Source organism: Terrapene carolina, unplaced genomic scaffold (assembly GCF_002925995.2).
Source record: "Terrapene carolina triunguis isolate 2854851 unplaced genomic scaffold, T_m_triunguis-2.0 Scaffold66, whole genome shotgun sequence".
Taxonomy (NCBI): Eukaryota; Metazoa; Chordata; order Testudines; family Emydidae; genus Terrapene; species Terrapene triunguis.
Window position 1 is genome coordinate 61,250,832 of NW_020664417.1, and position 21,528 is coordinate 61,272,359.

The following is a 21,528-nucleotide window of genomic DNA, read 5'->3' on the forward strand; positions in this document are numbered from 1 at the left end:
CACACACACACACTCTGTCTCTTTCACACTCAACTCCCAACACATACTTGTATTGTTGTTGTTGGTACTTTTTGGTACTTCCTGCAATGCACCTCTATTCTCTGTAATTTTATTCTTTCAAAGTGTTATTTTAGTGTTTTGACTGGTCTATGCATTTCATAATTTTTATTTCTCTTACACTTAAATTTAATTCTTTGAGTAGTGAGTTCTAAAATGCCTAATCTATTGTGGCTGGAGTAATTATTCCTATGGTAACTTTTAAAAAATATATATTCTGGGTTCTAGTCATGGCTGTGGGAGAGGAGTGTTGGATAGTGGCTAATGCAGAGGTTACCAGCTGGATAGGCAAGCACTCTAATTTGGCTTGTTTATTCTGAAAGGCAATGTGGCTGACACTTGGGTCTACCATATTATAAACTTAGGTTCTATTTTCATCCCTCCCGGATGTTACCTTGTGCAGTCCCTCGGTTAATGTACTTTTAAATTGCTGAGGGAGGCATTGATGCTTGCCTGCCTTCTAGTGTAGGAGTAAGAATTATTGTTCAATAATAAGGCTTGTGAAAGGCTTCTTGGCTATCAGATCAGTGCACTTTGCCCTAGAGTACTTTGTGGGAGAGTGTCTCTCTGTCACCTCTGTGGAATATTGCCTATGTTTGTGATACAATGGAACAGGCAGCTGGATTCAACCAAAATGTGAGACATCTATCTCCATTATTGGGAGCTTCTTCAGGGGTGATGGAACAATTTTTAGAGTCAGAGTGCTAAAAACCATTGAATAGACTGTAAACCCTGAATATGATGAAAACCATGTATTTGTTTGCTATTACTACTTCCAGACCCCCAGCACTGGTAGTTCCAGTGCCCCTGGTTTGCTTGTTACATCAGCTGTCTGTTAAATATCCTTTCTTTTGCATGATAGTGATAAAAGGATATATACAACAAGGAGAAATTGTCAGTAATCCATCTTCTTTCTTCCCTTCATTTACTCTGATATTTTTTTTATTTTGTGAGGTTAGCTCATGGAAGTGAACTAAGTAAGGAGAAAGTGAATGAGTTGGACTTTTTATATAGGCCTTGATTGAGTCTTTTCCACACAAACAATTACCATAAGATTAATTTTTCATGCTTCTTTAATCTAGAGTTCACTCAGGGCTTGATCCAAAGCCCATTAAAGTCAATCCAGAATAGTTAGTTAATTTTGTGGCACAGGTATTTCAGTGTAGTTTCAAGTTAACTTGACATTTTAAGATCTGTAAATATGTGTGTGTGTGTTCTAAACTGGGTTGGTGGTATTAAAAGACCTTTAAATTCAAGCATGAACCACACACAGAATTTAAAACATATATGCCATTTACAGATTTTTAAATGTCAAGTTTACTTGAAACTATACTGAAATACCCCTGTGCTACACACACACACACACATATATAAGGTTTAACCACAGTTTCTTAAGTCTCTGCTGTTATAGCTGATAGATCTAATAGAAGAACGTTTTAAAGATGTTGCTATTCCTGCTCCACACATGGAGATCACAATATCAAACATGGTATTTAGTTACTTGTGTTTCATTAGGTGCCTGTGGTTCATGCTTGAAGTTTTAATGACAAAGAATGAGAACAACAGCCATGCCTTCATGAAAAAGATGGCAGAAAACATCAAGCTTACCCGGGATGCTCAGTCTCCTGATGAGCCTAAGGCCAATGAAGTAAGAAATATGATTCACTTGAGGAGTGGTGGTTGAGAGCAGACAGGTTTCACAATCAGATGTACAACAAGACACACAAGATGTTAGAAAGCGCAAAACCAGAAATGTTTATTGTCCTCTAGAGAGAACGTTAGTTGTAAGCAATGTACATATGTTACTTATCTCCGGTTTTGAAAAAAACTGTTGATTTTAGCAGTGCACAGCAGTAAGCTAAGTTGAATAAATTGCATTTGTTAAATATTGTCTCCTATTCAGTGTTAATTGTTTCAGTACAGCCCTGAACTTTTAGTTGCATGTAGATGTTAGACAGTTTCTTCTCTTTGAGGAAATAATTTAACATGTATAACTACTATGAATGTCTACTGTTGGAGTAAGAAACTGGTTGGTGTGTTTGAGTGAGCAATAGCCATCAGATGTGCTTTATATGTCTAAGATATTTTTCATTATTCATTCAGAAGTATTTTATAGAAAATAAACTGGGAACTACAGAGAGGGGCAAGGTGTGATGAGGAGCGAAGCATGCTGTTAATTCTTTAAGTGTAAAATATGTTCTTAATAGCTGATACAGAGTTATTTTTGCTCATTGATTATACATTTTAAGAGTACATTCTTGCTACTCTTACGAAAATTATAAATAATATCTAATACACTGTTTCCCTTTTTTTCCCTCAGAAACTGTATACAGTATGTGATGTAGCACTGTGTGTAATCAACAGCAAGAGTGCTTTATGTAATGCAGATTCACCAAAGGACCCCGTATTGCCAACCAAATTTTTTACGCAACCTGAAAAGGTAATTTTGTTAATTCATTTTCTGGGAGGAGTAATACAAATACTTTGTGACTTAACTTTCCAGGCTATATCATAATTTAAAATACAGAGTTGGGAGAAAAGCTTGTATTTATTATAAAAAGTATCTGCTTATATAGCACAAATTGTATGCTAAGACATCTGTCCATCTTGAGCAGTTGCAGCTAAAGTTGTTCATTACCAGGCAATAGTTATTTAAAATACTGATGTTTTAACTGACATTGACAGGACATTGTATTAAGGAGTTGTGCACCTGCCAGGAGGGAGAAATGAAAAAGCCAAAACACAAAGAGAAAGAAATGGAATTCAAAGCTGGCAAAAAAGTATAGAGAGAAAACTGATAGATCAGTGATTACATTTTAAAACATCCTACATATATTTAATTCTGATAATTGTTTGCTGTAGTGCATTTAATTTTTTTTTTTTTAAATCCTTTTAATATAATCTTTAGCCTCTTGGGATTTAAGATTTCCTTGGGCAACCTCATTGTCACCAGTAGAACCCTGTATCACACTATCATAATCAGGACATAAATTGCTAAAGTAGAGCAAAATGAATTCTACAGGATAGATTTTAATTTCTGGTTGTGCAAGAGAATACATCTTAAAATTTCCAGTATCATAAACAGAGACCCCTTCCAGAGGCTGATATTTCAAAAGTTAAATGATGTAACTTGGTAGTTTACTTGCATCATTATGGAATATCAAATACTATAGTGATGCAGGCCAAGTGAGCATGTAGATCAGGGGTGGGCAAACTTTTGGGCCTGAGGGCCGCATCGGGTTTTGTAAATTGTATGGAGGGCCGGTTAGGGGAGGGGGTTGTGGCCCGGCCCCCACCTCCTATCTGCCCCCCCTCCCGGGACTCCTGCCCCATCCAACCCCCCCTGTTCCCTGACAGCCCCCCCCGGGACCCCTGCCCCATCCACACACCCCCGCTCCCTGTCCCCTGACCGCCCCCGCTGCCCCATCCAACCCCTCCTCTCATTCTTGATGCACCCCTGCCCCCATTCAACCCCCTGTTCTGCCCAGATCCCTATCCACACCCCCTGACCACCACCCCGAACTCCTCTGCCCTCTATCCAACCCCCCCTTGCTCTGTGCCCCCTTACCGCGCTGCCTGGAGCACCAGTGGCTGGCGGGGCTACAGCCGCGCTGCCCGGCTGGAGCCAGCCACACCGTCGCCGCCGCCACCACACAGCACGGAGACCGGGTCAGGCTGGGCTCTGCAGCTGCGCTGCCCCAGGAGCTCTCAGCCCCGCCGCCCAGAGCATTGGATGATTTAGTTGGGGATTAGTCCTGCTTTGAGCAGGGGTTTGGACTAGATGACCTCCTGAGGTCCCTTCCAACCCTGATATTCTATGATTGCACCGGCGGCGGAGCGAGCGAGCTGAGGCTGAGGAGCCAGGCTAGCCTCTGGGGCCAGGCGCTCAGGGGCTGGGCAGGATGGTCCCGCGGGCTGTAGTTTGCCCACCTCTGATGTAGATAGATTTGCATTATGATTGACTAGGTTGATACCTATATATTCACAATCAAAATGAAATAAGATTACAACTTTCAGTTTATAAAAAACACTTCTCTTTGGTCTTCCGAAACAAATAATAATGCTAGACACAACATATACAACAGGGAAATCACTTTTGCTTACCTTCAAGTTAATACAAAAAATTGGGAATCTGGAATTGAAGTGCGTGACTGCTGAATACAAACTGTGCAGTTCTGAATACAATTGTTTTGTGCTTTATTAGATTAAATCTGTCACTAGGAAGCTATATAAAATCTTAAGTATAGTTTCTGAAAATTGGAAAGGCCTCAAGACTGTTTGATGACAGCAGCTTACGTGACAAAATAAATCATTCACACTGACATAAAAATAAAACATTAAAATAGAGAAGACAAATGCAGATTTAATTACTATCCTTTTTTCACACAGGATTTCTGTAACGACAGGAATTATATTACAGAAGAGACAAGGGTTCTTCTTTTAACGGGAAAGGTACTGTATGTTAATTTATTGTAATGACTTTTGATTGCACATCATATATAGCGATTAATAGGCATTCTAGTTTTTCATTTTCAGAGAAATCACTTTAAGACTCAGTACAGCAGTTCAAAAAGTGTATTACCAAGTTTGTTTGCAATTTTAATTATTAATAGTTATACTTAGGTGCGAGAATTGTAAATTGCTTTTACTAGAAGGCTCAACAAATGCCTTTAATTTGACACTATTTTCAGAGGGGAACAGGGGACAGGGCTTGCTTGCTATCCTTGCATTGTCCATCCTGTGCACTGACAAAAATCTGTGGGAGGAAAAATAGTAATTTATCATATAATTACAAGATGCCTCATAATTTGTACACACAAGGGTGCAGAAGCAAGGTTGAAAATGCTTAATTCTGGCATTTACTAGTTTTGGAGGCCTTGATTTTGTAACCTTGTAAAATGCAAAGATCTTGAGAACAGCATAGTTCACACATTTCTCATTTAAACTTCATTTGCATTTGCTACTTTACATACTCTCTTCCATGTAGCTATAGAGTACTACATAATTTACCTTAAATTTTGCTTAGAGTCAGAAACAATGGTTTTATAGTATTTGTGTACATGATAGAGTTATGAAACACTGCCTACATTTATAGCTTAAATAGTTTTCAAATTTGATTACTGAAATGTTAATATTTGAAACAAATTTTCACTGATTGTATAAACTGAGCCCTTCAATTCTTTGATAGTAGTCATTCATCTAATTGAATCTTCTGGAAACAGCACTGTAGCTAGCAACTCTTGCTAAATAGGGGACATATTTTTCTCACTAATGCAGCTCTAAACACAATAGCAGGCCTGGTTTATTTTCTGTTGCTTAAGTTATTTAACTATTACTATTGTACCAAACATCTGAAAAAATTAACATTTATTCGGTGCCCTAACATTTTAATGTTCAAGTTTATTTCACTTTCTCTCAGTTCAAATTTCAGATAGTACATAAATGGTATATTATTTTTATGATAAAACACACAACTCTAATTTTCAAGTAAACTTAGTGCGCTATTTGTTCCAGGGCAGTGTAACTACCGGTCCATGTGCTTAGTGTAACAGGCTATTTTTATGCAGGACATTAGCATGTTATCATGCCACTGTCTCAGCCACTGGCCATGTGTGCACTCAGTATAAAAATAAACATCCTGTCTTTCAGCTTTGCCCTCGTTGCCTCCTAATAGTTTAGTTGCCTCCCTGCCATTAGAGGCTAAAATTCTGCTGGTCAGAGGGCTGCCCAGCATCTGTGACATGGTTTTCCTGCTTGGTTTCCTGTAAAATTAACCCTCAACTCCAGAGCAGTATGGAGAGAATATTTTTATTTAACGTGGTCTAGAAGGAAACTTGAAAACTCACTGGAGAAGCAGCTTTATGCCAACCATGCTATAAAGAAAATGCCCTAGCTTCCCACAGAGTATATGGTCCACCTCCTTTTCCTATTTAGGCACCCTGAACAAATAGATTACCATCAGGCCCATCGAAACCAAAAATACCAACCATGCACCAGAAGTCCCCAAAAGACATGATATAGAGCAATTGATATTTTACATTAGCTTTCCTTACACTGAATTAGGAGTGTTCAGATTTCCCATTTTCTTGGACAGTGAACCTAATCCTACCCTTCTGTTGGGAAAGTTTGTATTTATTTGCCCACAACTTGTCTTCTACAGATTGCGAGTTTCTTCTGCTTTGTGTAGTTATTGCAGAATGCTGCCACCTTCATAAGGTTTTTTGGGGGCCCCCAGTATGATATTAGCTGCCAATGGCCATTTGCATGCCTGATATGCAAAGTTCCCTGAATAATATTTTTTTTTATAAAATCAAGCGGAATGGAACGTAGCAATTGACGACAGCTGTTGTGTTAGGAAAGACCTCCCACAAATGCCTTTTATTGCATGTTGCTAGTTATGATGGGAATTATGGCTGCAAGTGGAAGGGGTTATTTAGTATAATAGTTGTGAAGTTAATCCTCACTATACCATAGAAAATATTTTAAAAAATTGTTAGTGTGTTTTTAAAATTCTTGTTTGTATACCTTTAATAAAAGCTTGACTAAATCTCTGTGCGTTTTAGCCAAAACCAACTGGTGTATTAGGTGCAGTAAACAAACCATTATCTGCAACTGGAAGGAGACCTTATATTAGAAGCACAGGATCAGAGACTGGAAGCAATATTAGTGTAAACTCAGAGCTGAGCTCTCCTGCAGGAAACAGATCAAGGTACATGGTGTTTGTTTGTTTGTAGCTATTTACTTCATTTAACACTATATACTCCTGTGTTTGGGAAATGAGTGTTTTGTTTGTATGCCATTGTACTGTGCTGAATTTGAACAATCAGGAAATGATACTTTGCATTTTTTTATTCCTATAACCCAGGGTTCTTTATAGGCACCTTTGTGATCCTTTTTTTAAAAATAGCCAGGATAATTGACACATTGAGAGGTTGTGAACTGCGCAGTATCATACAGCAAGTCAGTGACGTAGACAGGAATAGAATCTAACTCTAATTCCCTGCCCTGTTTTCAATCAGCTAAACCACAGATGCATCTCTATATAATTGATCTTGTACCATGTACATGACCATGGAATCTGAGCACCTCGAGACAACACTTATCAATCTCACTAAATTAAGAGAATTTTCTTTCTTGTGTACACTGTGCGCATTAGCTATAATAAAGACAATTTAGATCCAGATGGATTGCAAATGTATTCTGATGTCATGTGATTGAACACTCTAGCTACTTGTTTTTAATATTTTTCCATCTGAAAATATATTAATAAACCATTAACAAGAACATTGTTGTGAATTAGATTCTACAGCCCACGTGTTTCTAATATGAAAGAATTAAGATTAATCATGTTGCTTAATAAACAATAAATATAATTTCTCTTCACCTTTTAATGACTGTAGTGTCCCAGTTAAAACAAAGAGTTTTGCTGCTTAAGCACATTTAAGTCGATATGTAGTTTAATAGAAGGCTAAAACAAAATGGTATGAATAAATGTTGCTTATAAATGTTGCTTATAATATGTGACAGGAAAATGCTTTATTTTCTAAAGTATATAGGGCCAGATTTTGAAAGGTAGAGAAGTGCTTAACTTCCATTGATTTTTAAAAATCTGCCCGAGAGAGAGAGAGAGAGAGCTTGCACTAAAGGTTGAGTTTAGCTTGTTTCATAGTTGATGAACTTGATAGGCTAAATGGTTAAAGAAAGAAAGTCGAGTACAACCAAAGGTTCAGTTGTTTCATAAAATTAAAGTGTAGTACCACTTCTATATCAATTTGGAATGTGTCCCTCAGCTAGGGCAAAGCTTGGGTGGTCCTGGGGTACACACAGTAATGGCTCTGAATATTCTTACTACAGTATGTTTTGTGAAAAATCTCCCCTCCTGGAACAGCTGTGTGCAAGTTCCTGGTTCTGATTAATATATTTGTTCCTATCTTCCAAACTGGTGACATCAAACTTGAATGAAAGTTTATACTTGCCTGCATCGGAAACATTCTGATAAGGGGAATATAAAAGTGAAGGCAAGTGATTTTTTTCGACTTTAGTCTGCGCTCCTGCCTGTCTGCGTTGTTAAGAATTAAAAAATAGTTGCATACATGATTGTTTTTAATTCCTCTAACAGGGAACAGAGTTCAGATATATCAGAAACTGGGGTCAGTGAAAATGATGAAAATCCAGTGAGGATTATTTCAGTCACGCCAGCAAAGACAGAACCTGTGAAAAACAAGGTAGATTTCATATTTTTAAAGGTGAACACTATCTTTATAGCTAATCTGGCATAGAAATTCATTTAGTATATACCAGCATTTCCTAGGTTGTCTCTGAAAGAATTGATGCCTCATCTCATTCAATGTAATTATCTCATTTTCTTTGTCAGACCATAAAAAGACAGCTCATTTTCAGAACAACTAATGATTTTTTTCAGACAAATGGATAGATGGCATGTATTGTCAAACAGTATGGACTAGAGTTCTTCATATTTTATGAAATACCAATGGGGGAGTGGAAGGGAGTACAATGGAACCTTCCCGTTTCCCATCTTTTTTTCAGTTTGTTCACGGTTTTAATATTTTAAGTTAAGGTTATATCCAGTGTGTTTGACTATTTACATTTGCTAGATCTGCTTGATCTGTTAAATATGTGGTCAGAGATTGCACTCAATTTAATAAAATCACAATTAGTGATTGTTGAGGGGAGAAAGGAATCTGCACAACAGCTAAGTAAAGAGTATTCCTCCCAGCATTACATTTCTTTGTATCTACTGGATTGTGCCACAACCAAAATAGCATTTAAACTTTGATTTTTTTTAAATATTTTATTTCCTTGAACTTTTTTAAAGAAGAAAAAACCTCTCTCATAGATTTTTTTTTTTTAATTATTCTAAGGTCAATACTACATTTTTGTAATTATTGAGCAGGGAATGAATAGTGCTAATTTTATGATGTAATACATATATTCATCCAGTCTCTCAAGTAAATATTTAGGTAAAGATGAAAGCAGGCATTTCAAGTGCATATTGTGGAAGGAGGCTAATCTTTATGTAGACAAGGTTGAAGATACTGTCATGTAAGATCATTTATGACATCCTACCCGCATCTTCTCCAAAACTGAAAACAATCTTTCTGAAATTCTGAAAAACAATCTTAAGTTTTTGTCAGGGTGGAATTTTTCTGTAAAGTTGAGACAAATTGGACAAGGCATATGGGAGACATGACAGTTCAAAAAAGTAAATGTTCCCACTTTTTGAAAAAATGTCTTTGGTTGAGATTTTCAAAGCTATAGGTTATTTAGGTACACCGCTCCCATTGATATCACAAGGAGTTGTGTAGCTAAATTAAATAGCTGGATTTGGAAATCTCAAGTGTGAGGAGGGAAGAGTAGGTATATAGCCAAGAATACCTGAATTCCATTCCCAGTACTACCATTGCTTGACCTTAAAATGTTCCAGTTATGTAGCTCTTGACTGCCAAGGAAAACTAACTAGGATTACCCAAATTATACAAATAGTGACTAGCTCAAAGGTCACTACGAATAAAATATTGCCTAAGGGGAAAAATAGTTCCCGAGATGTATATTTTTTTTTCACATGTGCATTTTATAGAATCTGTTTACTCTCTACCCATTCTTTCTGGTAGTACATTTTGAATCATTTGTAATCATGCTGAATTATTTCCCTATATAATATACATTATATATAATTATTGTTACTTAGCAGTTTTTAGGGCGCTTTCAAGAACAACTTGTATATAACCATTATGACCAAAATATAGAAAATTAAAGTTCTTCCCAGGCACTACCAAAATGCCTCATGAGACTATTTTAAAAAGAAAATAAATAAAACACCCAGGAAAAAGTAGAAAAGACTCTTACCATGAAGTTTGTTTAGCCATTTTTAAAGTAGTAATGGAACTTCTAACGAGAGAAATCCTAGTTTCAGACACTGCATCTATCTTATGATGAATGGTTTTAATGGATGTGTTTTAAATTACATGAGATGATCAGGTGCCACATTGATAAATGCCATATATACATTTTTTAAATAGCTAAACAAAAACCTTTTAATTTTTCATTCTTTAAAAAAAGGAGGCGGGGGAATTAGCACTGTTTTCATGTGTCTGAAAAACCCTTGGAAATATATGGGTTTATGAGTTTTATTACTCTATAGCAGTGGTTTTCAACCTGGGGTCTGCAGATTTCCAAAGGGATCTGCACCTCGATTCAAAATTTTTTAGGGGTCTGCAAATGAAAAAAGGTTGAAAACCACTGCTCTGTAGCAAAGTAAAGACTAACAGATATTTCATGATGCCAAATTAATATCAAATGGAAGCAATGTCAGCCCAGCAAACAGCCAGATGGTTGCTCTGATTTAAAAATAATTAAATGGCTGATTTCTGATTGGCTGAACCATAGACCAAGTCTGTTTCCTAAAACAGCAATAGTTCAGCCTTTTAATAATGGTTATTTTACAAGCATCTAAGGTACATTCCTGATGAACAGCCTTTTTTTTAACCAATCGCATGTTTACAACTTTTGTAGATGAACTAGTGTATACAGCCCTTGGCAAACTCAAAATGTTTTATTAATATGTGACAGATTCACAAAAACATATCATCTGTATTACTTAGTGGAAAGTAAAGAGATGGTGGCAGAATTATGAACTTGGCGATTAAGTTCTTTTATAGGTGCCATTTTAAGTTCTGGTGGCATCAGAGTAATTTTTCTTTTTGTCTCTGGTATTGAGTAATTAATTGTACTTGTACTGCATAAATAAGGAGATGCACAACCATCACAATATTTTTGATAATCTGAAGTTCAGACTTGTGTGTTCTATTCATAAGCTATCTGCTAAAAATGGCCCAAGCTACAGGGACCATTCAGCTCTACTTGTATTTTTACCCATATGAATAACTACAGGTTTTCAAGGTACAGAGGAAATAATGTAAATAATTTCACTGGGTCTGTTGCCATGGTAGAGCCATGATGTTAACAGTCATCATCTTAAGTATGCTCCTTGAATACTCCTCTCCTCCTCCTCCATGTGAGATTTGCTGGAGAAGTGCTGGCAACTGTTCCAGAGGCCACTGATTAGATGGTCACTCACCACCTCTCCCCTTCACCCATGGATCCATTGCACAGCCCTGCCCTATGTAAGAGAAAAAACATCCCCACATGCACACAGGCATTGCTCCCTGTTCCTAGTGAACTTGGCAAAACGTGTGAGGATGGGAGATTTCCCCCCATGCCCCAGTTTCCATCCCCCTCACTTCCCCAAAACCTGTTTTTTTGTCATGGAGTGGGTTCTGGAAGGGGTTTTATTTATTTTATTGTATTTTATTACTACTACTACTACCACAGCTTTACTGGAGGTTGGGCTCAGAAATCCATCTACTAAAGTAAACCCCCTTTTTGCTGCACTAAAGTCTTGTTTCACCGGAGACATTGCTTACTGCCCCTCTAGTAGATCTCCTATTGATGGGCAAAGAGCCTGTGAAGGAGCATGCCTTGTAGGGCCATGGTGAGAAGTGAGAGTGTTATAGTCCTACCATGATCTTAGTTACTTTCAAAATACAAAGAAGTTACTCTGACACTGAAAGAAAGTGCACTGTATCATACATTATAAGTTTCATGTATTAAATTTATTGCAAGCAAACTATGCCAAACTATGGTATGTTTTTTCACTAGAACCAAGCCTACCTGTTGGGTGGGTGTTTGTATGATTTGTTGCATATCTGCTTCAGAAATTTATGCTTTTGTCTGAGGTAGATAACAGTTACAGCTTGGCTTTTGGGGATCTTGTTTTTGCTAAGTAGGAATTTTTCTTTTCTTTTCCAGGAGATACATTCTGATCAGGCTACACAAGGAAACATTAGCACTGAACGTGGAAAAAAAAGAACGGCAGTGGCAGCTGGATCAGAAAACATTCATCAAAAAACAGAAGAAAAAAAAGCAGATGAATCAGGACCACCAGCCCCTCCCAAACCTAGGAGAGGGCGTCCACCAAAGTCTGAATCTCAGGGCAGCACAGTAAAAAATGATGAAACAAATAAACCATCTGGCAGGGGAAGGAAAAGGGCAGCAGTCAGTCAAGAGAGTTCAGGGGGTTTAGAGGCAGGTAATGCCAAAGCACCAAAACAGCAAGACATAGCAAAAAAAGCAGCACCAGCACAGAGACAAATTGATCTACAAAGGTAAAAATAGCATCTTTCCTACCTCCAAGATATATCCTGAGCTTTAGAAGTAATGTGTTCAACAAATGGTTAAACACGCTAACCAAAACATTTACTAATAACCAGCATCATGGCTCAGCACATTGCATTGTGAAATATATTTTTTCCTGGTGTTTCTCAAGACTAAACCTATGTATATGCTATGAGAACAAGGTTCAGATCACTGTATATGGTATATCAGACGAGAAACCATATCCTCTTTTTGTACAATATTATTTCTTGAATGTGGTGCTTCCATTGGCATCATCAGCATCACTATGTCAAAGAGCTAAGAGTGTTGGAGTTGGGATTTTTCACTCCATTTACTAATGCAAATATACATGTGCTCTAACTCAGGACCCTGCTCTGGTCAGTTGACTAACAAAAGTTAAAAGCACTGTATCTTTGATGAATGAAATAATTTTTTTAAAAACGTTTGGGTTTTGATGCTTGTTTACTCCATGTCCTTTCTTGAAACAATCACTTGTCTAAAAATATAAAAAAGCAAATGGATAACAGAAATTGAAACTGTGCATTCACCAAACAGCTATTAGACTTTTTGGTACAGCCCTTTTTCATTCTCTGTATACATGCTTTGATTTATGCATTCACTGAATGGTCTTTACATTTGAAACCCAACTTCATACACCAGAACTAAACATTCAAAAAATTTGAAGAATTGGCTTAGCACAACCTTGGATGCCTATCTCCAAACATGTTTTAAATGTGAGAACCTTTAAAATGCAAAAACATGCCAAGTAAGTTAATGTGCTCAAAAAACCCTCAACTTAACCTGAAATAAGTATTTGAGTAGGTCTGTTAGTAATTTACACAACAAGCTCTTTTTAAAGAGCTTGCAGAGATCATAGATTAAAAATAATTTAAAAGTGGAAAAAATAGAGCAAGAAATTAATTTTTAATAAGGAAGAGGCTGCATCTTGAAAGCAGTCCAAAAATCACCTGGGCATGATTGTAATCATTGTTGATATGAGATGTCATATCAGAATAGAGAAAAACATGTCTGACGGCATCAACCTAGGAAGTGAAGGGATTGCCCACTGAGACTGTCGTTTCTAGTTTTCAACTAAATTCTGTCTATATAGGACAGAATGAGATCTTCCCCAGCCTTCCCATCTCACAGCAAGACTGAGACAGATAATGGGCCCCCAAACCCACAAAGCGTCATATTAGCATACAGTCAAAAAGAATCTGTATTTTACACTTTTCCTTGAAATTCTGTGGTATTTAATTTTGTACATACTTAAACAAGCCATGCAGTATATATAAACTCAATGATTCCTAAAGGAATGTCAAAACAGTGTTAACATTTTTCAGAAGCCAGGTGCTGGGAAGTGATGGAGATTCACTGTTGGAGATAGAATCAAGTCCAGGATATTCATCAAATGATATGGATCATTTTAAAGCCTGTGAGAGCAGCCAGGAAGACAATGAGGATACAGAGCTAGCAGAGGGAGGCTTCCTTAAGGTGCAGCAGGGATTTATACAGGGCTATTTTATATTTTTATTGTAGTTTGTGCAGTAGGGAAGCAAGGAATCCCATTTTCCTGCTATAAAAATCACCTTTGAGTGTGAGACATATCACAAAATCTTAGCTTTTTAGACTATAAGTAATTATTTGTGGATATCAGAAAAAGTATTTGCTGGGTTAATTGCTTTTAGATAAGAGTTCAGTGATATTCTTTGGTAGGCTTGAATTCTTAAAGCATTTGTTTTAAGTTACTCTCCCCATTCTACTGCATTTATTCAGTCTGATTCAACAAGAGAAAATACTATTCAATTATGGAAATTAAAGAATATATCTATCTTCATTCAGGTTTCTGTATCACAACTTTTGGTTAAAACATGAAAATACCCAGTAGGGAAATGCAGACTTATTGAACCATGCTGAGCTAGTTCAGAAAGAGATACAATATAGTGCTGGAAGATTAAAGGCACAAGTGAAGAGTCAAGCATATTGTAGAAACTTAAATGTACTCATTGGTGAGGGTGGCTTTTATGGTTCAGAAGTAACTGAATTTTCTTTACCCAAATATTTAACTCTTTTCTTTTCTTTTCTCCTCTATAAGGTAAAAAGAAAGCTTACTCGAAAAGGGAGGAAATGAAGGCCAAATAAAGGCAAGCTCCAAGCTTCTGCAAAAACTAAGATTCTGAAATTTCCTATACAGGAACTGAAATTACTTCAAAACACACAGCTTTCAGCTCTGAAAACAGAAGGAAAACTATGCTTCCCTTTTACATGAAATTTAATCCTTCTAATGGAAATGTAAAGCAGAAACTCTTGAGAAAGAGGCTAAAAGCATCTGTACTTATTTCCCCAGAGACTTTTTTTTATAAAAAGTCAATAATTAAGCAAATTGCTTAACACTTGGTTCCAGTTTCTGCATATCTGGAGTTTAAAAGTGTTTTACTCCATTAATTTTCATGCTGCATTTTTTTTTTAAAGAAAGTCAAAGGAAGTCCTTTTACTGACATCGAAAATTTGTGATCCTAGAGCCAGGTTATTCCCATGTTTCACAAGAAAAAGTAGAAGTCTACTGAATGGAAACAAGAGTAGAGGAAAATCACAAGAAAAATTTCTTTGCTTTACTTTTGGAGACTGTTTTATGTATAATTCTTTCCGCCTGCCTACTTTTCTGCAAAAATAAGATGTACAGATTTCAGTTCCCTGCTATGAAAAGTCATGTGGTGGCAATTTTATAAATGTTGCTTTCTGATTTTTATCAGAGTGGGAAAATAATCACTTAAAATTATTATTGATTTGCAAGTAGACATTTCATTTTTTAATTTTTCCTCCATTTTAGTTTAATATAATTTGCAATAAATGTACATATTGATGTTTGTTTTATAAAAACATATATCACTTTTAAGTGTTTTTACTCCAGCAGTTCTGTTGGAATATTCGAAATTTTAAAGGAGTAAAGACAGTCCAGCATTTGATTTTATAATGTTTGTCACCAGATTTTTATTATTGATGTAAAAAAGTCAATTTTTAAAAATAGTTGGACTTTGGCAGCTTTGTAAGGAAAGTTGGAAATGTTTAGGATTGCTCTCAATTTTAAGCATTGTGCTGATTGGAAGTAAGTCTGTTTTGCATTTTGTCTTCCTGTCCAGGCTCATTTTTAATGTTTATTTTAGAAGACTGTTGCATCAATATTATGTTTCCTGGCATCGTTCAGCATAGATACAGTGTACACTTTTATGTACACGTGATCATATTTAAGTTTGTTGCATAAAATAAACGCTTCTAGGTGTCATATGGTGGTCCTTTTTTCATTCCCCTTAAATCTAATTATTGTGTATCTGTACACAGTAACATTGCATTTGAGCAAATAGGCTGTGTGCTGGCAAGTAGGTAGTAAATTTGCATCTGAAAAGACTGTTTGATCTGTTTTTTGTAAATTCATTTTTCCTGCCTAGAGGATAAACACTGGACTGCAACTCAGGAGAACTGGGCTCTATTCCTGGTTCTGCCATTGGCCTGCTGGGTGACCTTGAGGAAGTCGCATCACATGTGCCTCAGTTTCCCCATTTGTAAAATGAGGATAGTGTTACTTCTTTTGTAAGTGTTTTGAGATTTACTGATGAAAAAACACAGTATAAGAGCTAGGTATACATATATTCTTTGCTATTGATGCACTGGTTGAGGAATGCTTTCTGTCCTAAATTGGTGAAGTGTTGCTGTATGTTGTTAAACTATTATCTTTTTCTAGTCCCAGAGTGGCAGTGCTTCATTGGTGGATAAAATTTTGTGTTTACCTTCACACAGAGCAATAGCTACATCTTAGGGCTTCTAGAGCAATATGAGAACCTCTGGCATTAAAGGAGTTTTATAAACATATTATATTAAAGGGACATTGTCAAGTTAGAAGTCATATAATAGTTATTTATCCTGTATCAAGAGACTTTAGATTTCTAAAACTGAAAGAATTTTAGAAATCTGTTCTACTCTTCAGCATATATACTGTTTATTTTTGACATGTAAGTCAGTTTTACCCGGGTTCTCATTCTAAAGTTCAAATAAACTCTTTAGGGTGACTTTTTGTTTACAATTTAAAACATTTCTATAACTAGTAGGTTTTGGACACTTAAAAAAAAAAATTACAAAACCTAGATTTTGGTTATAAACTACAGTCTCTTATAGTGTCCCTTTTACAGTTATTTGGAATCAGAACTTTCTGTACTTTTATAAATGTGTAAATCAAAATGATTAATTTGAAAAGTTTAGAGATTTTAGAAAATGGATGATTAAACTTCTCTGTTCTTTTTGCTCAGTGTAAATGTATACAGCCACTCGCAAACTCAGTGTGCTAGAATAATATGTCAAGGGAACATTTTTGTAAATTAACTTTGAGTTTACTGTTGTACACAGTAAGCTAAGTTTTACTTGATTGTTGATCAAGCAATTGCAGTTTTGTTCCTGATTTTCTCTAATCTTGAACTTTTGTCAAGTATTTATTGAAGATCTCTTAACTGTTATAGCCTAGGATTTATTGAGGGTAGCCTCAGTGTTGTGTTTTTTTTCCTTGAGATACACCAGCAATTTTTTTTTTTCCTAAAGAGCCTTTAGAAATTTATTTTAAAACGTAAAAAATCCCATGTTATATTCTCTGGGACCAAATGTGACGGGACTTGGTTTTCCACTTCTTTGCTACAGCCAGGAATACTTTCATAGCAAAATCATTGAAGCTGCAACAGCTTCCTCTTTCAAACCTAGTATTGTCCCCCACGCTGGTGAAGGATGATTGTCTTCTACGCAAAGTGATCCACAAAAAGAATTAATTTTCTATTCCGGCTCCAACCACTGGCATTCACAGAGACACAGCTAGAAACAGACTGCAGCTCTTTACTGCAGAGTACAACGATGACATGTAAGCATAATTGGGGGAGTTTTGACTTACCCCCTTATCTCTAAAGAATAAAAAGCTTACTTTCTCTTGCTTCTGTGTTCAAATGGTTCATGACTGCCTTAGAGGAGAAAGCTAGAATCCTGTCTTTTTCTTTCCAGTCTCCCTGGCCAACAGTAGGTTATACTTCAGCTCCACTTCAAGAGATGCACTTGTCATCCTCCCTCCCCATTCAGTATGGATGACACCAACAGGAGGCTAATATTGGAGAATTGGGAGCAGATATCCAAGTCAAAAGTTTCAAAGATGGAGGACGAAGGGACCTCTCTCTCGCACAAAGGGAAATTCAGATATCTTTGAAAAGCTTAAGTACAAAAGGAAAACTACTTCTCATTCCTTCTCACTCACCTTTTTTAGGGGAAGGGGTGGGTGGAGGGGAGTGGTAAGTGGCAGTTTACCAGTGTGTGTATCACACATTTTCTAAGGGGACTGGAAAATTCCTGTGTCTGACTTCCCACCCAGCAGACTCAAAGTTTTTTTCCACGAACACATGTAGAATCATAGTTCTTTAGAAATTCCTATGGGAAGTGAAGAGGTCAAACTCTGTAAGTGGTACTTATTGACCACAACTTCCACCAAGGAATTGAAGAGTACACCCTTTTGTGGCATTTGTCCTCTTCTTTCATATGGCAACTTGAATGGCAATATTAAAGGTTGATGTCCACTCTGTGGCTTCCAGTGACATAGAATTAATCAAGGCTGTCCCTCTGGAGAATGATCTTAGAGGGCAGCAGTTCACTAGATGTTCCATGGTTTGGATGTCTTCTCCACATTCGCATATCTGGCTATCGTTCATTTTCCTTTTATGTAGTAATTGCAACACCTGTGTGAGGTCCTAATGCAGTTCGCTGTGATCCATATCTTACATGGCATGGTAAATCCAGGTGGTTGGTCTGTAGCATCCGTAATCAGGTCTTGATTCTTGACCCTGTTATTTTCCTCTGCCATATCTCTTTGGGTGACAGTCCTGAGGTTTTAAGTGCTTTGTAAAGCAGTCACCTCAATAGGCAATATGTTAAGTTTTATACCTTTCAAAGGAACAAAGCTGTCTGTCTTGGTGTTGAAGGAGGATGCTACCACAGCAACCTGTATTAAAGACACTTTCATAGCTGAGGAGAGGAAATTTTCTCCCAAAGATATGACCAATAAAGGTCCAGAGCATTTTTATGGCAGAAGTGAGAGGTATTCCTCCTGGTCTCACCTGCTTCTCAAGTACAACCATCACAAGAATCCACCCAAGATACTGATGGCATGCCACAAGACAAGGGAGACTTGGCTGTTTCTAATACGTAATGACATCCTGAGAAGGCAAGTTCAATGAGGAACTAGTCTGCGCACTGTCAAATCACAGCTTCATAGTAAGTCACAAAATAAGCAGCTTCATACTTGTTTAGTCCCCATAACACATGGGAGCAGTAAAAATAATTTACAAAGGCAGGCTTCCTCTCCCGAGAGAGAGCACCAGAGTCAGGACTTGATGGGTTATTCATTGATTATATGGGTACCCCACAGGATGTGATTGCTGTGCAAATACCCCCTGCAAGCCTATACAGAAATTCCCGATCTTTTAATAGGAACTGCCGCAGAGAAATCTAGAGACATTACTGCTCTCTAACAAGAAAAGTTGGAAAAAATCTGGCATGGTGGAAGTGGGAGTCATCCCTGATAAGCACCTTTTTGTAACAACATCATCATCAAGAGATTTTAGTACATCTTTACAGGGCCCATGGTCATCACAAAAATCCCCCTACAGCAGCAACAGATTAGAGCTCAGGGCAATTGTTCTAGCAACTGTTCAGACATAAAATCTGTTAATGTGGAACTGTCACATCAGAATTATATGTGAACAAGCCAGGAGAATCTAGGAGCAAATACCTCCTGAATGAGAGTGCAAGGAGGTCCCAATGTAACGTGTTCCCTATACCACATATCAATGAAGACTGCCTTTGTAGTAACTTACATCAGCTCAAAGGGTAGGGGAGATTCAGTCCCTCATCGCAGGTTCCCCTTAAATAGTGATTCGTTAGGACACTTATGGACAAGCCTTATCCCAGGTTACTTCCCAGAATTGTTTGAGTTCCATATGAACCAATTCATTCAACTACCATTTTTTTTCTCCAGCCCCTCTCACCCCCAGGGGGAAGCTAAATTTTAAACACACTCAATGCAGTCAGAGCATTATTAAATTACCTTAATGGTACAAAAATGGAGGAACACACCTATACTGTTTGTGACCTTTGCTGAAAGGGTTAAAGGTCAGGCAGTGTCCTCACAGAGATTGACAGCTGTGTAAGGAGGAGTTTGCCAGGTTAGTTCCATGTAGTCACATTAAAGTTCATTCCACTAGAGCTCAAGCTGCCTCTGCTGCCTGTTTGAAGAATGTCCCTATTCCTGAAATAAGGCTGTCCTGCAATCATTGTTTAAGTAGGACTCCTAGTACCCACCTCCACGCAGACAGACAACTGCTTGTTAGTCACGAAGAGCAGAATCCATGTGGACAATCACTCACAGAAGAAAGAATGGTTACCTTATAATAACTGGTTCTTCAAGATGTATTGTCCACATGGGTTCCACGACCCGACCTTCTTCCCGCTACAAGTCCTACTCCAATGGGATTCTGTATTGAGAAGGAACTGAGGGACAGTTGGGCCCGTTCCACCTTTATGACCTCAGATGGAGATTTGTGAAGACATCTGGGATGCAGGTATTGCCCCAGCAGACACTGCTGGCCATACACACCTGGATTGGAATTCATGTAGACAACAAATATTTAAAAGAACCACAGTTACTCTTGGGTAAGTAATCATTCTTTACCCTGCTGCTGTCATGTGGATAAACAGAGGGCTTCATTCATTGCAGCTCTCAGGCCAACACCTTTCAACAGCATTAATCCACACAATTTTTAAAAAGATAGTTTATTGGTATATGGCAATATGGAAAATATGCAAACTAGCTCATTTAAATAACATGCATAAAGTGTCACATGGAGCTTCACGAAACTTGGTAGTTATGCAAAACCTTCACTCCTTTCCAAGTTGTACTCTTTCCTCTGCCAACTGTCCAGATAGAAGAACAAGTTCACTCACATTCTCTGTTGATATCACAAACCATTTTTTAAACTGCAGATGACAGACAAAAAGGGACACAGCAAAAAATAATGCTGTTACCCAATCAGGAATCTAGACCTTACAGAATGCAGAAGAAAAAACAGCCAGTCACTTCCCTTCCAAAGAAGCAGAATTGCTCCCACTTTGACCTTTTTATTGGCTAAGTACTGACTGAAATCTCTGAAACCCAGACAGGGTCTTAAATCTCCTTTCTTTGGTGTCAGAAATACATGGAATAAAATCCTTTCCTACTCTTTCACTGGTGGAATGGACTCAGTGTTTTTTTTCCAGTGTGGAATGGATATTCAGCACAAGTTCCTCCTGGTACTACTGAACAGGTCTGTGCTTTAGAAGGGGCAATTTGATAGGCATACCTGCTAATAGATTTTGTAACTTTTGTACAAAGCTATAGCTCTTTATATCTGAGGGGACGTTTGAGACCATGGGATATAGAAGCCTTTTTAATGTCATTCCACTGCTTCCCTCAAGATCTTCTGCAATTAAAACTGACCTTTCAAAAGCTTTGCGAGTGGGGGTGGGTGGGAATTTAGGGCTCTAATTCTGTGGGGATTCAGAGGCCTTAGTCTGTATATAGGTGTAGACTTGACTCTTGCCTATGAAAGATCTATTTGATTATCTAAGGGTACATCTACACTTACCGGAGGGTCTGGCGGCAGGCAATCGATGTTCTGGGATCGACTTATCGCGTCTAGTGAAGACGCGATAAAATCGATCCCTGATCGCTCTGCTGTCGACTCCGGAAATCCACCGCGGCAAGAGGCGGCAGCGGAGTCGACGGCAGCGCGGCAGCGGTCGACTTTCCCCCGTCCTCACAGCCAGGTAAGTCGACCTAAAATACGCAACTTCAGCTACGGTATTCACGTAGCTGAAGTTGCGTATCTTAGGTCGACCCCCCGCTGTAGTGTAGACCTAGCCTTATTCTTAATCAGTAAAAACTCTAATATTTGCCCGATTCGATTCCCCAATGTACGCTGCATCGTCTAAAGAAGTGACGCTCAGATTGAGGCCTGAGAGCCACAAGTTGCTCTGTAACGTGTCTCCTCTGGCTCTTTGCAGCACATATTAAAACACTGTGATTTAAATAACTAGTCTAAATTATTAACCAATAAGATGCTTTTACTATATTGTTAACCAACTGTAGTTGATAAAATAATATTTGGTCAGTCATTTTGCTGTGTGAATGAAACAATGAATTCACACTACCGTGGCTCTTTT

General features: G+C 37.7%; 1 protein-coding gene across 3 annotated transcripts in view; it reads left to right on the forward strand.

Moving 5' to 3' along the window:
- Window positions 1–15,535, forward strand: part of PDS5A (PDS5 cohesin associated factor A) — a 156,766-nt gene extending 141,231 nt beyond the window's left edge. Inside the window, exons 27-34 of one of the 3 annotated variants that reach the window (XM_026647975.2) lie at window positions 1,573–1,705; window positions 2,378–2,497; window positions 4,447–4,509; window positions 6,621–6,766; window positions 8,177–8,282; window positions 11,887–12,242; window positions 13,596–13,746; window positions 14,348–15,535. In XM_026647975.2, the coding sequence (XP_026503760.1) occupies window positions 1,573–1,705; window positions 2,378–2,497; window positions 4,447–4,509; window positions 6,621–6,766; window positions 8,177–8,282; window positions 11,887–12,242; window positions 13,596–13,746; window positions 14,348–14,383 (1,111 nt within the window). In that variant the 3' untranslated portion in view covers window positions 14,384–15,535. Of the gene's footprint in view, window positions 1–1,572; window positions 1,706–2,377; window positions 2,498–4,446; window positions 4,510–6,620; window positions 6,767–8,176; window positions 8,283–11,886; window positions 12,247–13,595; window positions 13,747–14,347 lie in introns of those variants that run through there. The other 2 variants (XM_026647973.2, XM_026647974.1) reach the window with 2 other exon arrangements.
- Window positions 15,536–21,528: the final 5,993 nt, after the last annotated feature.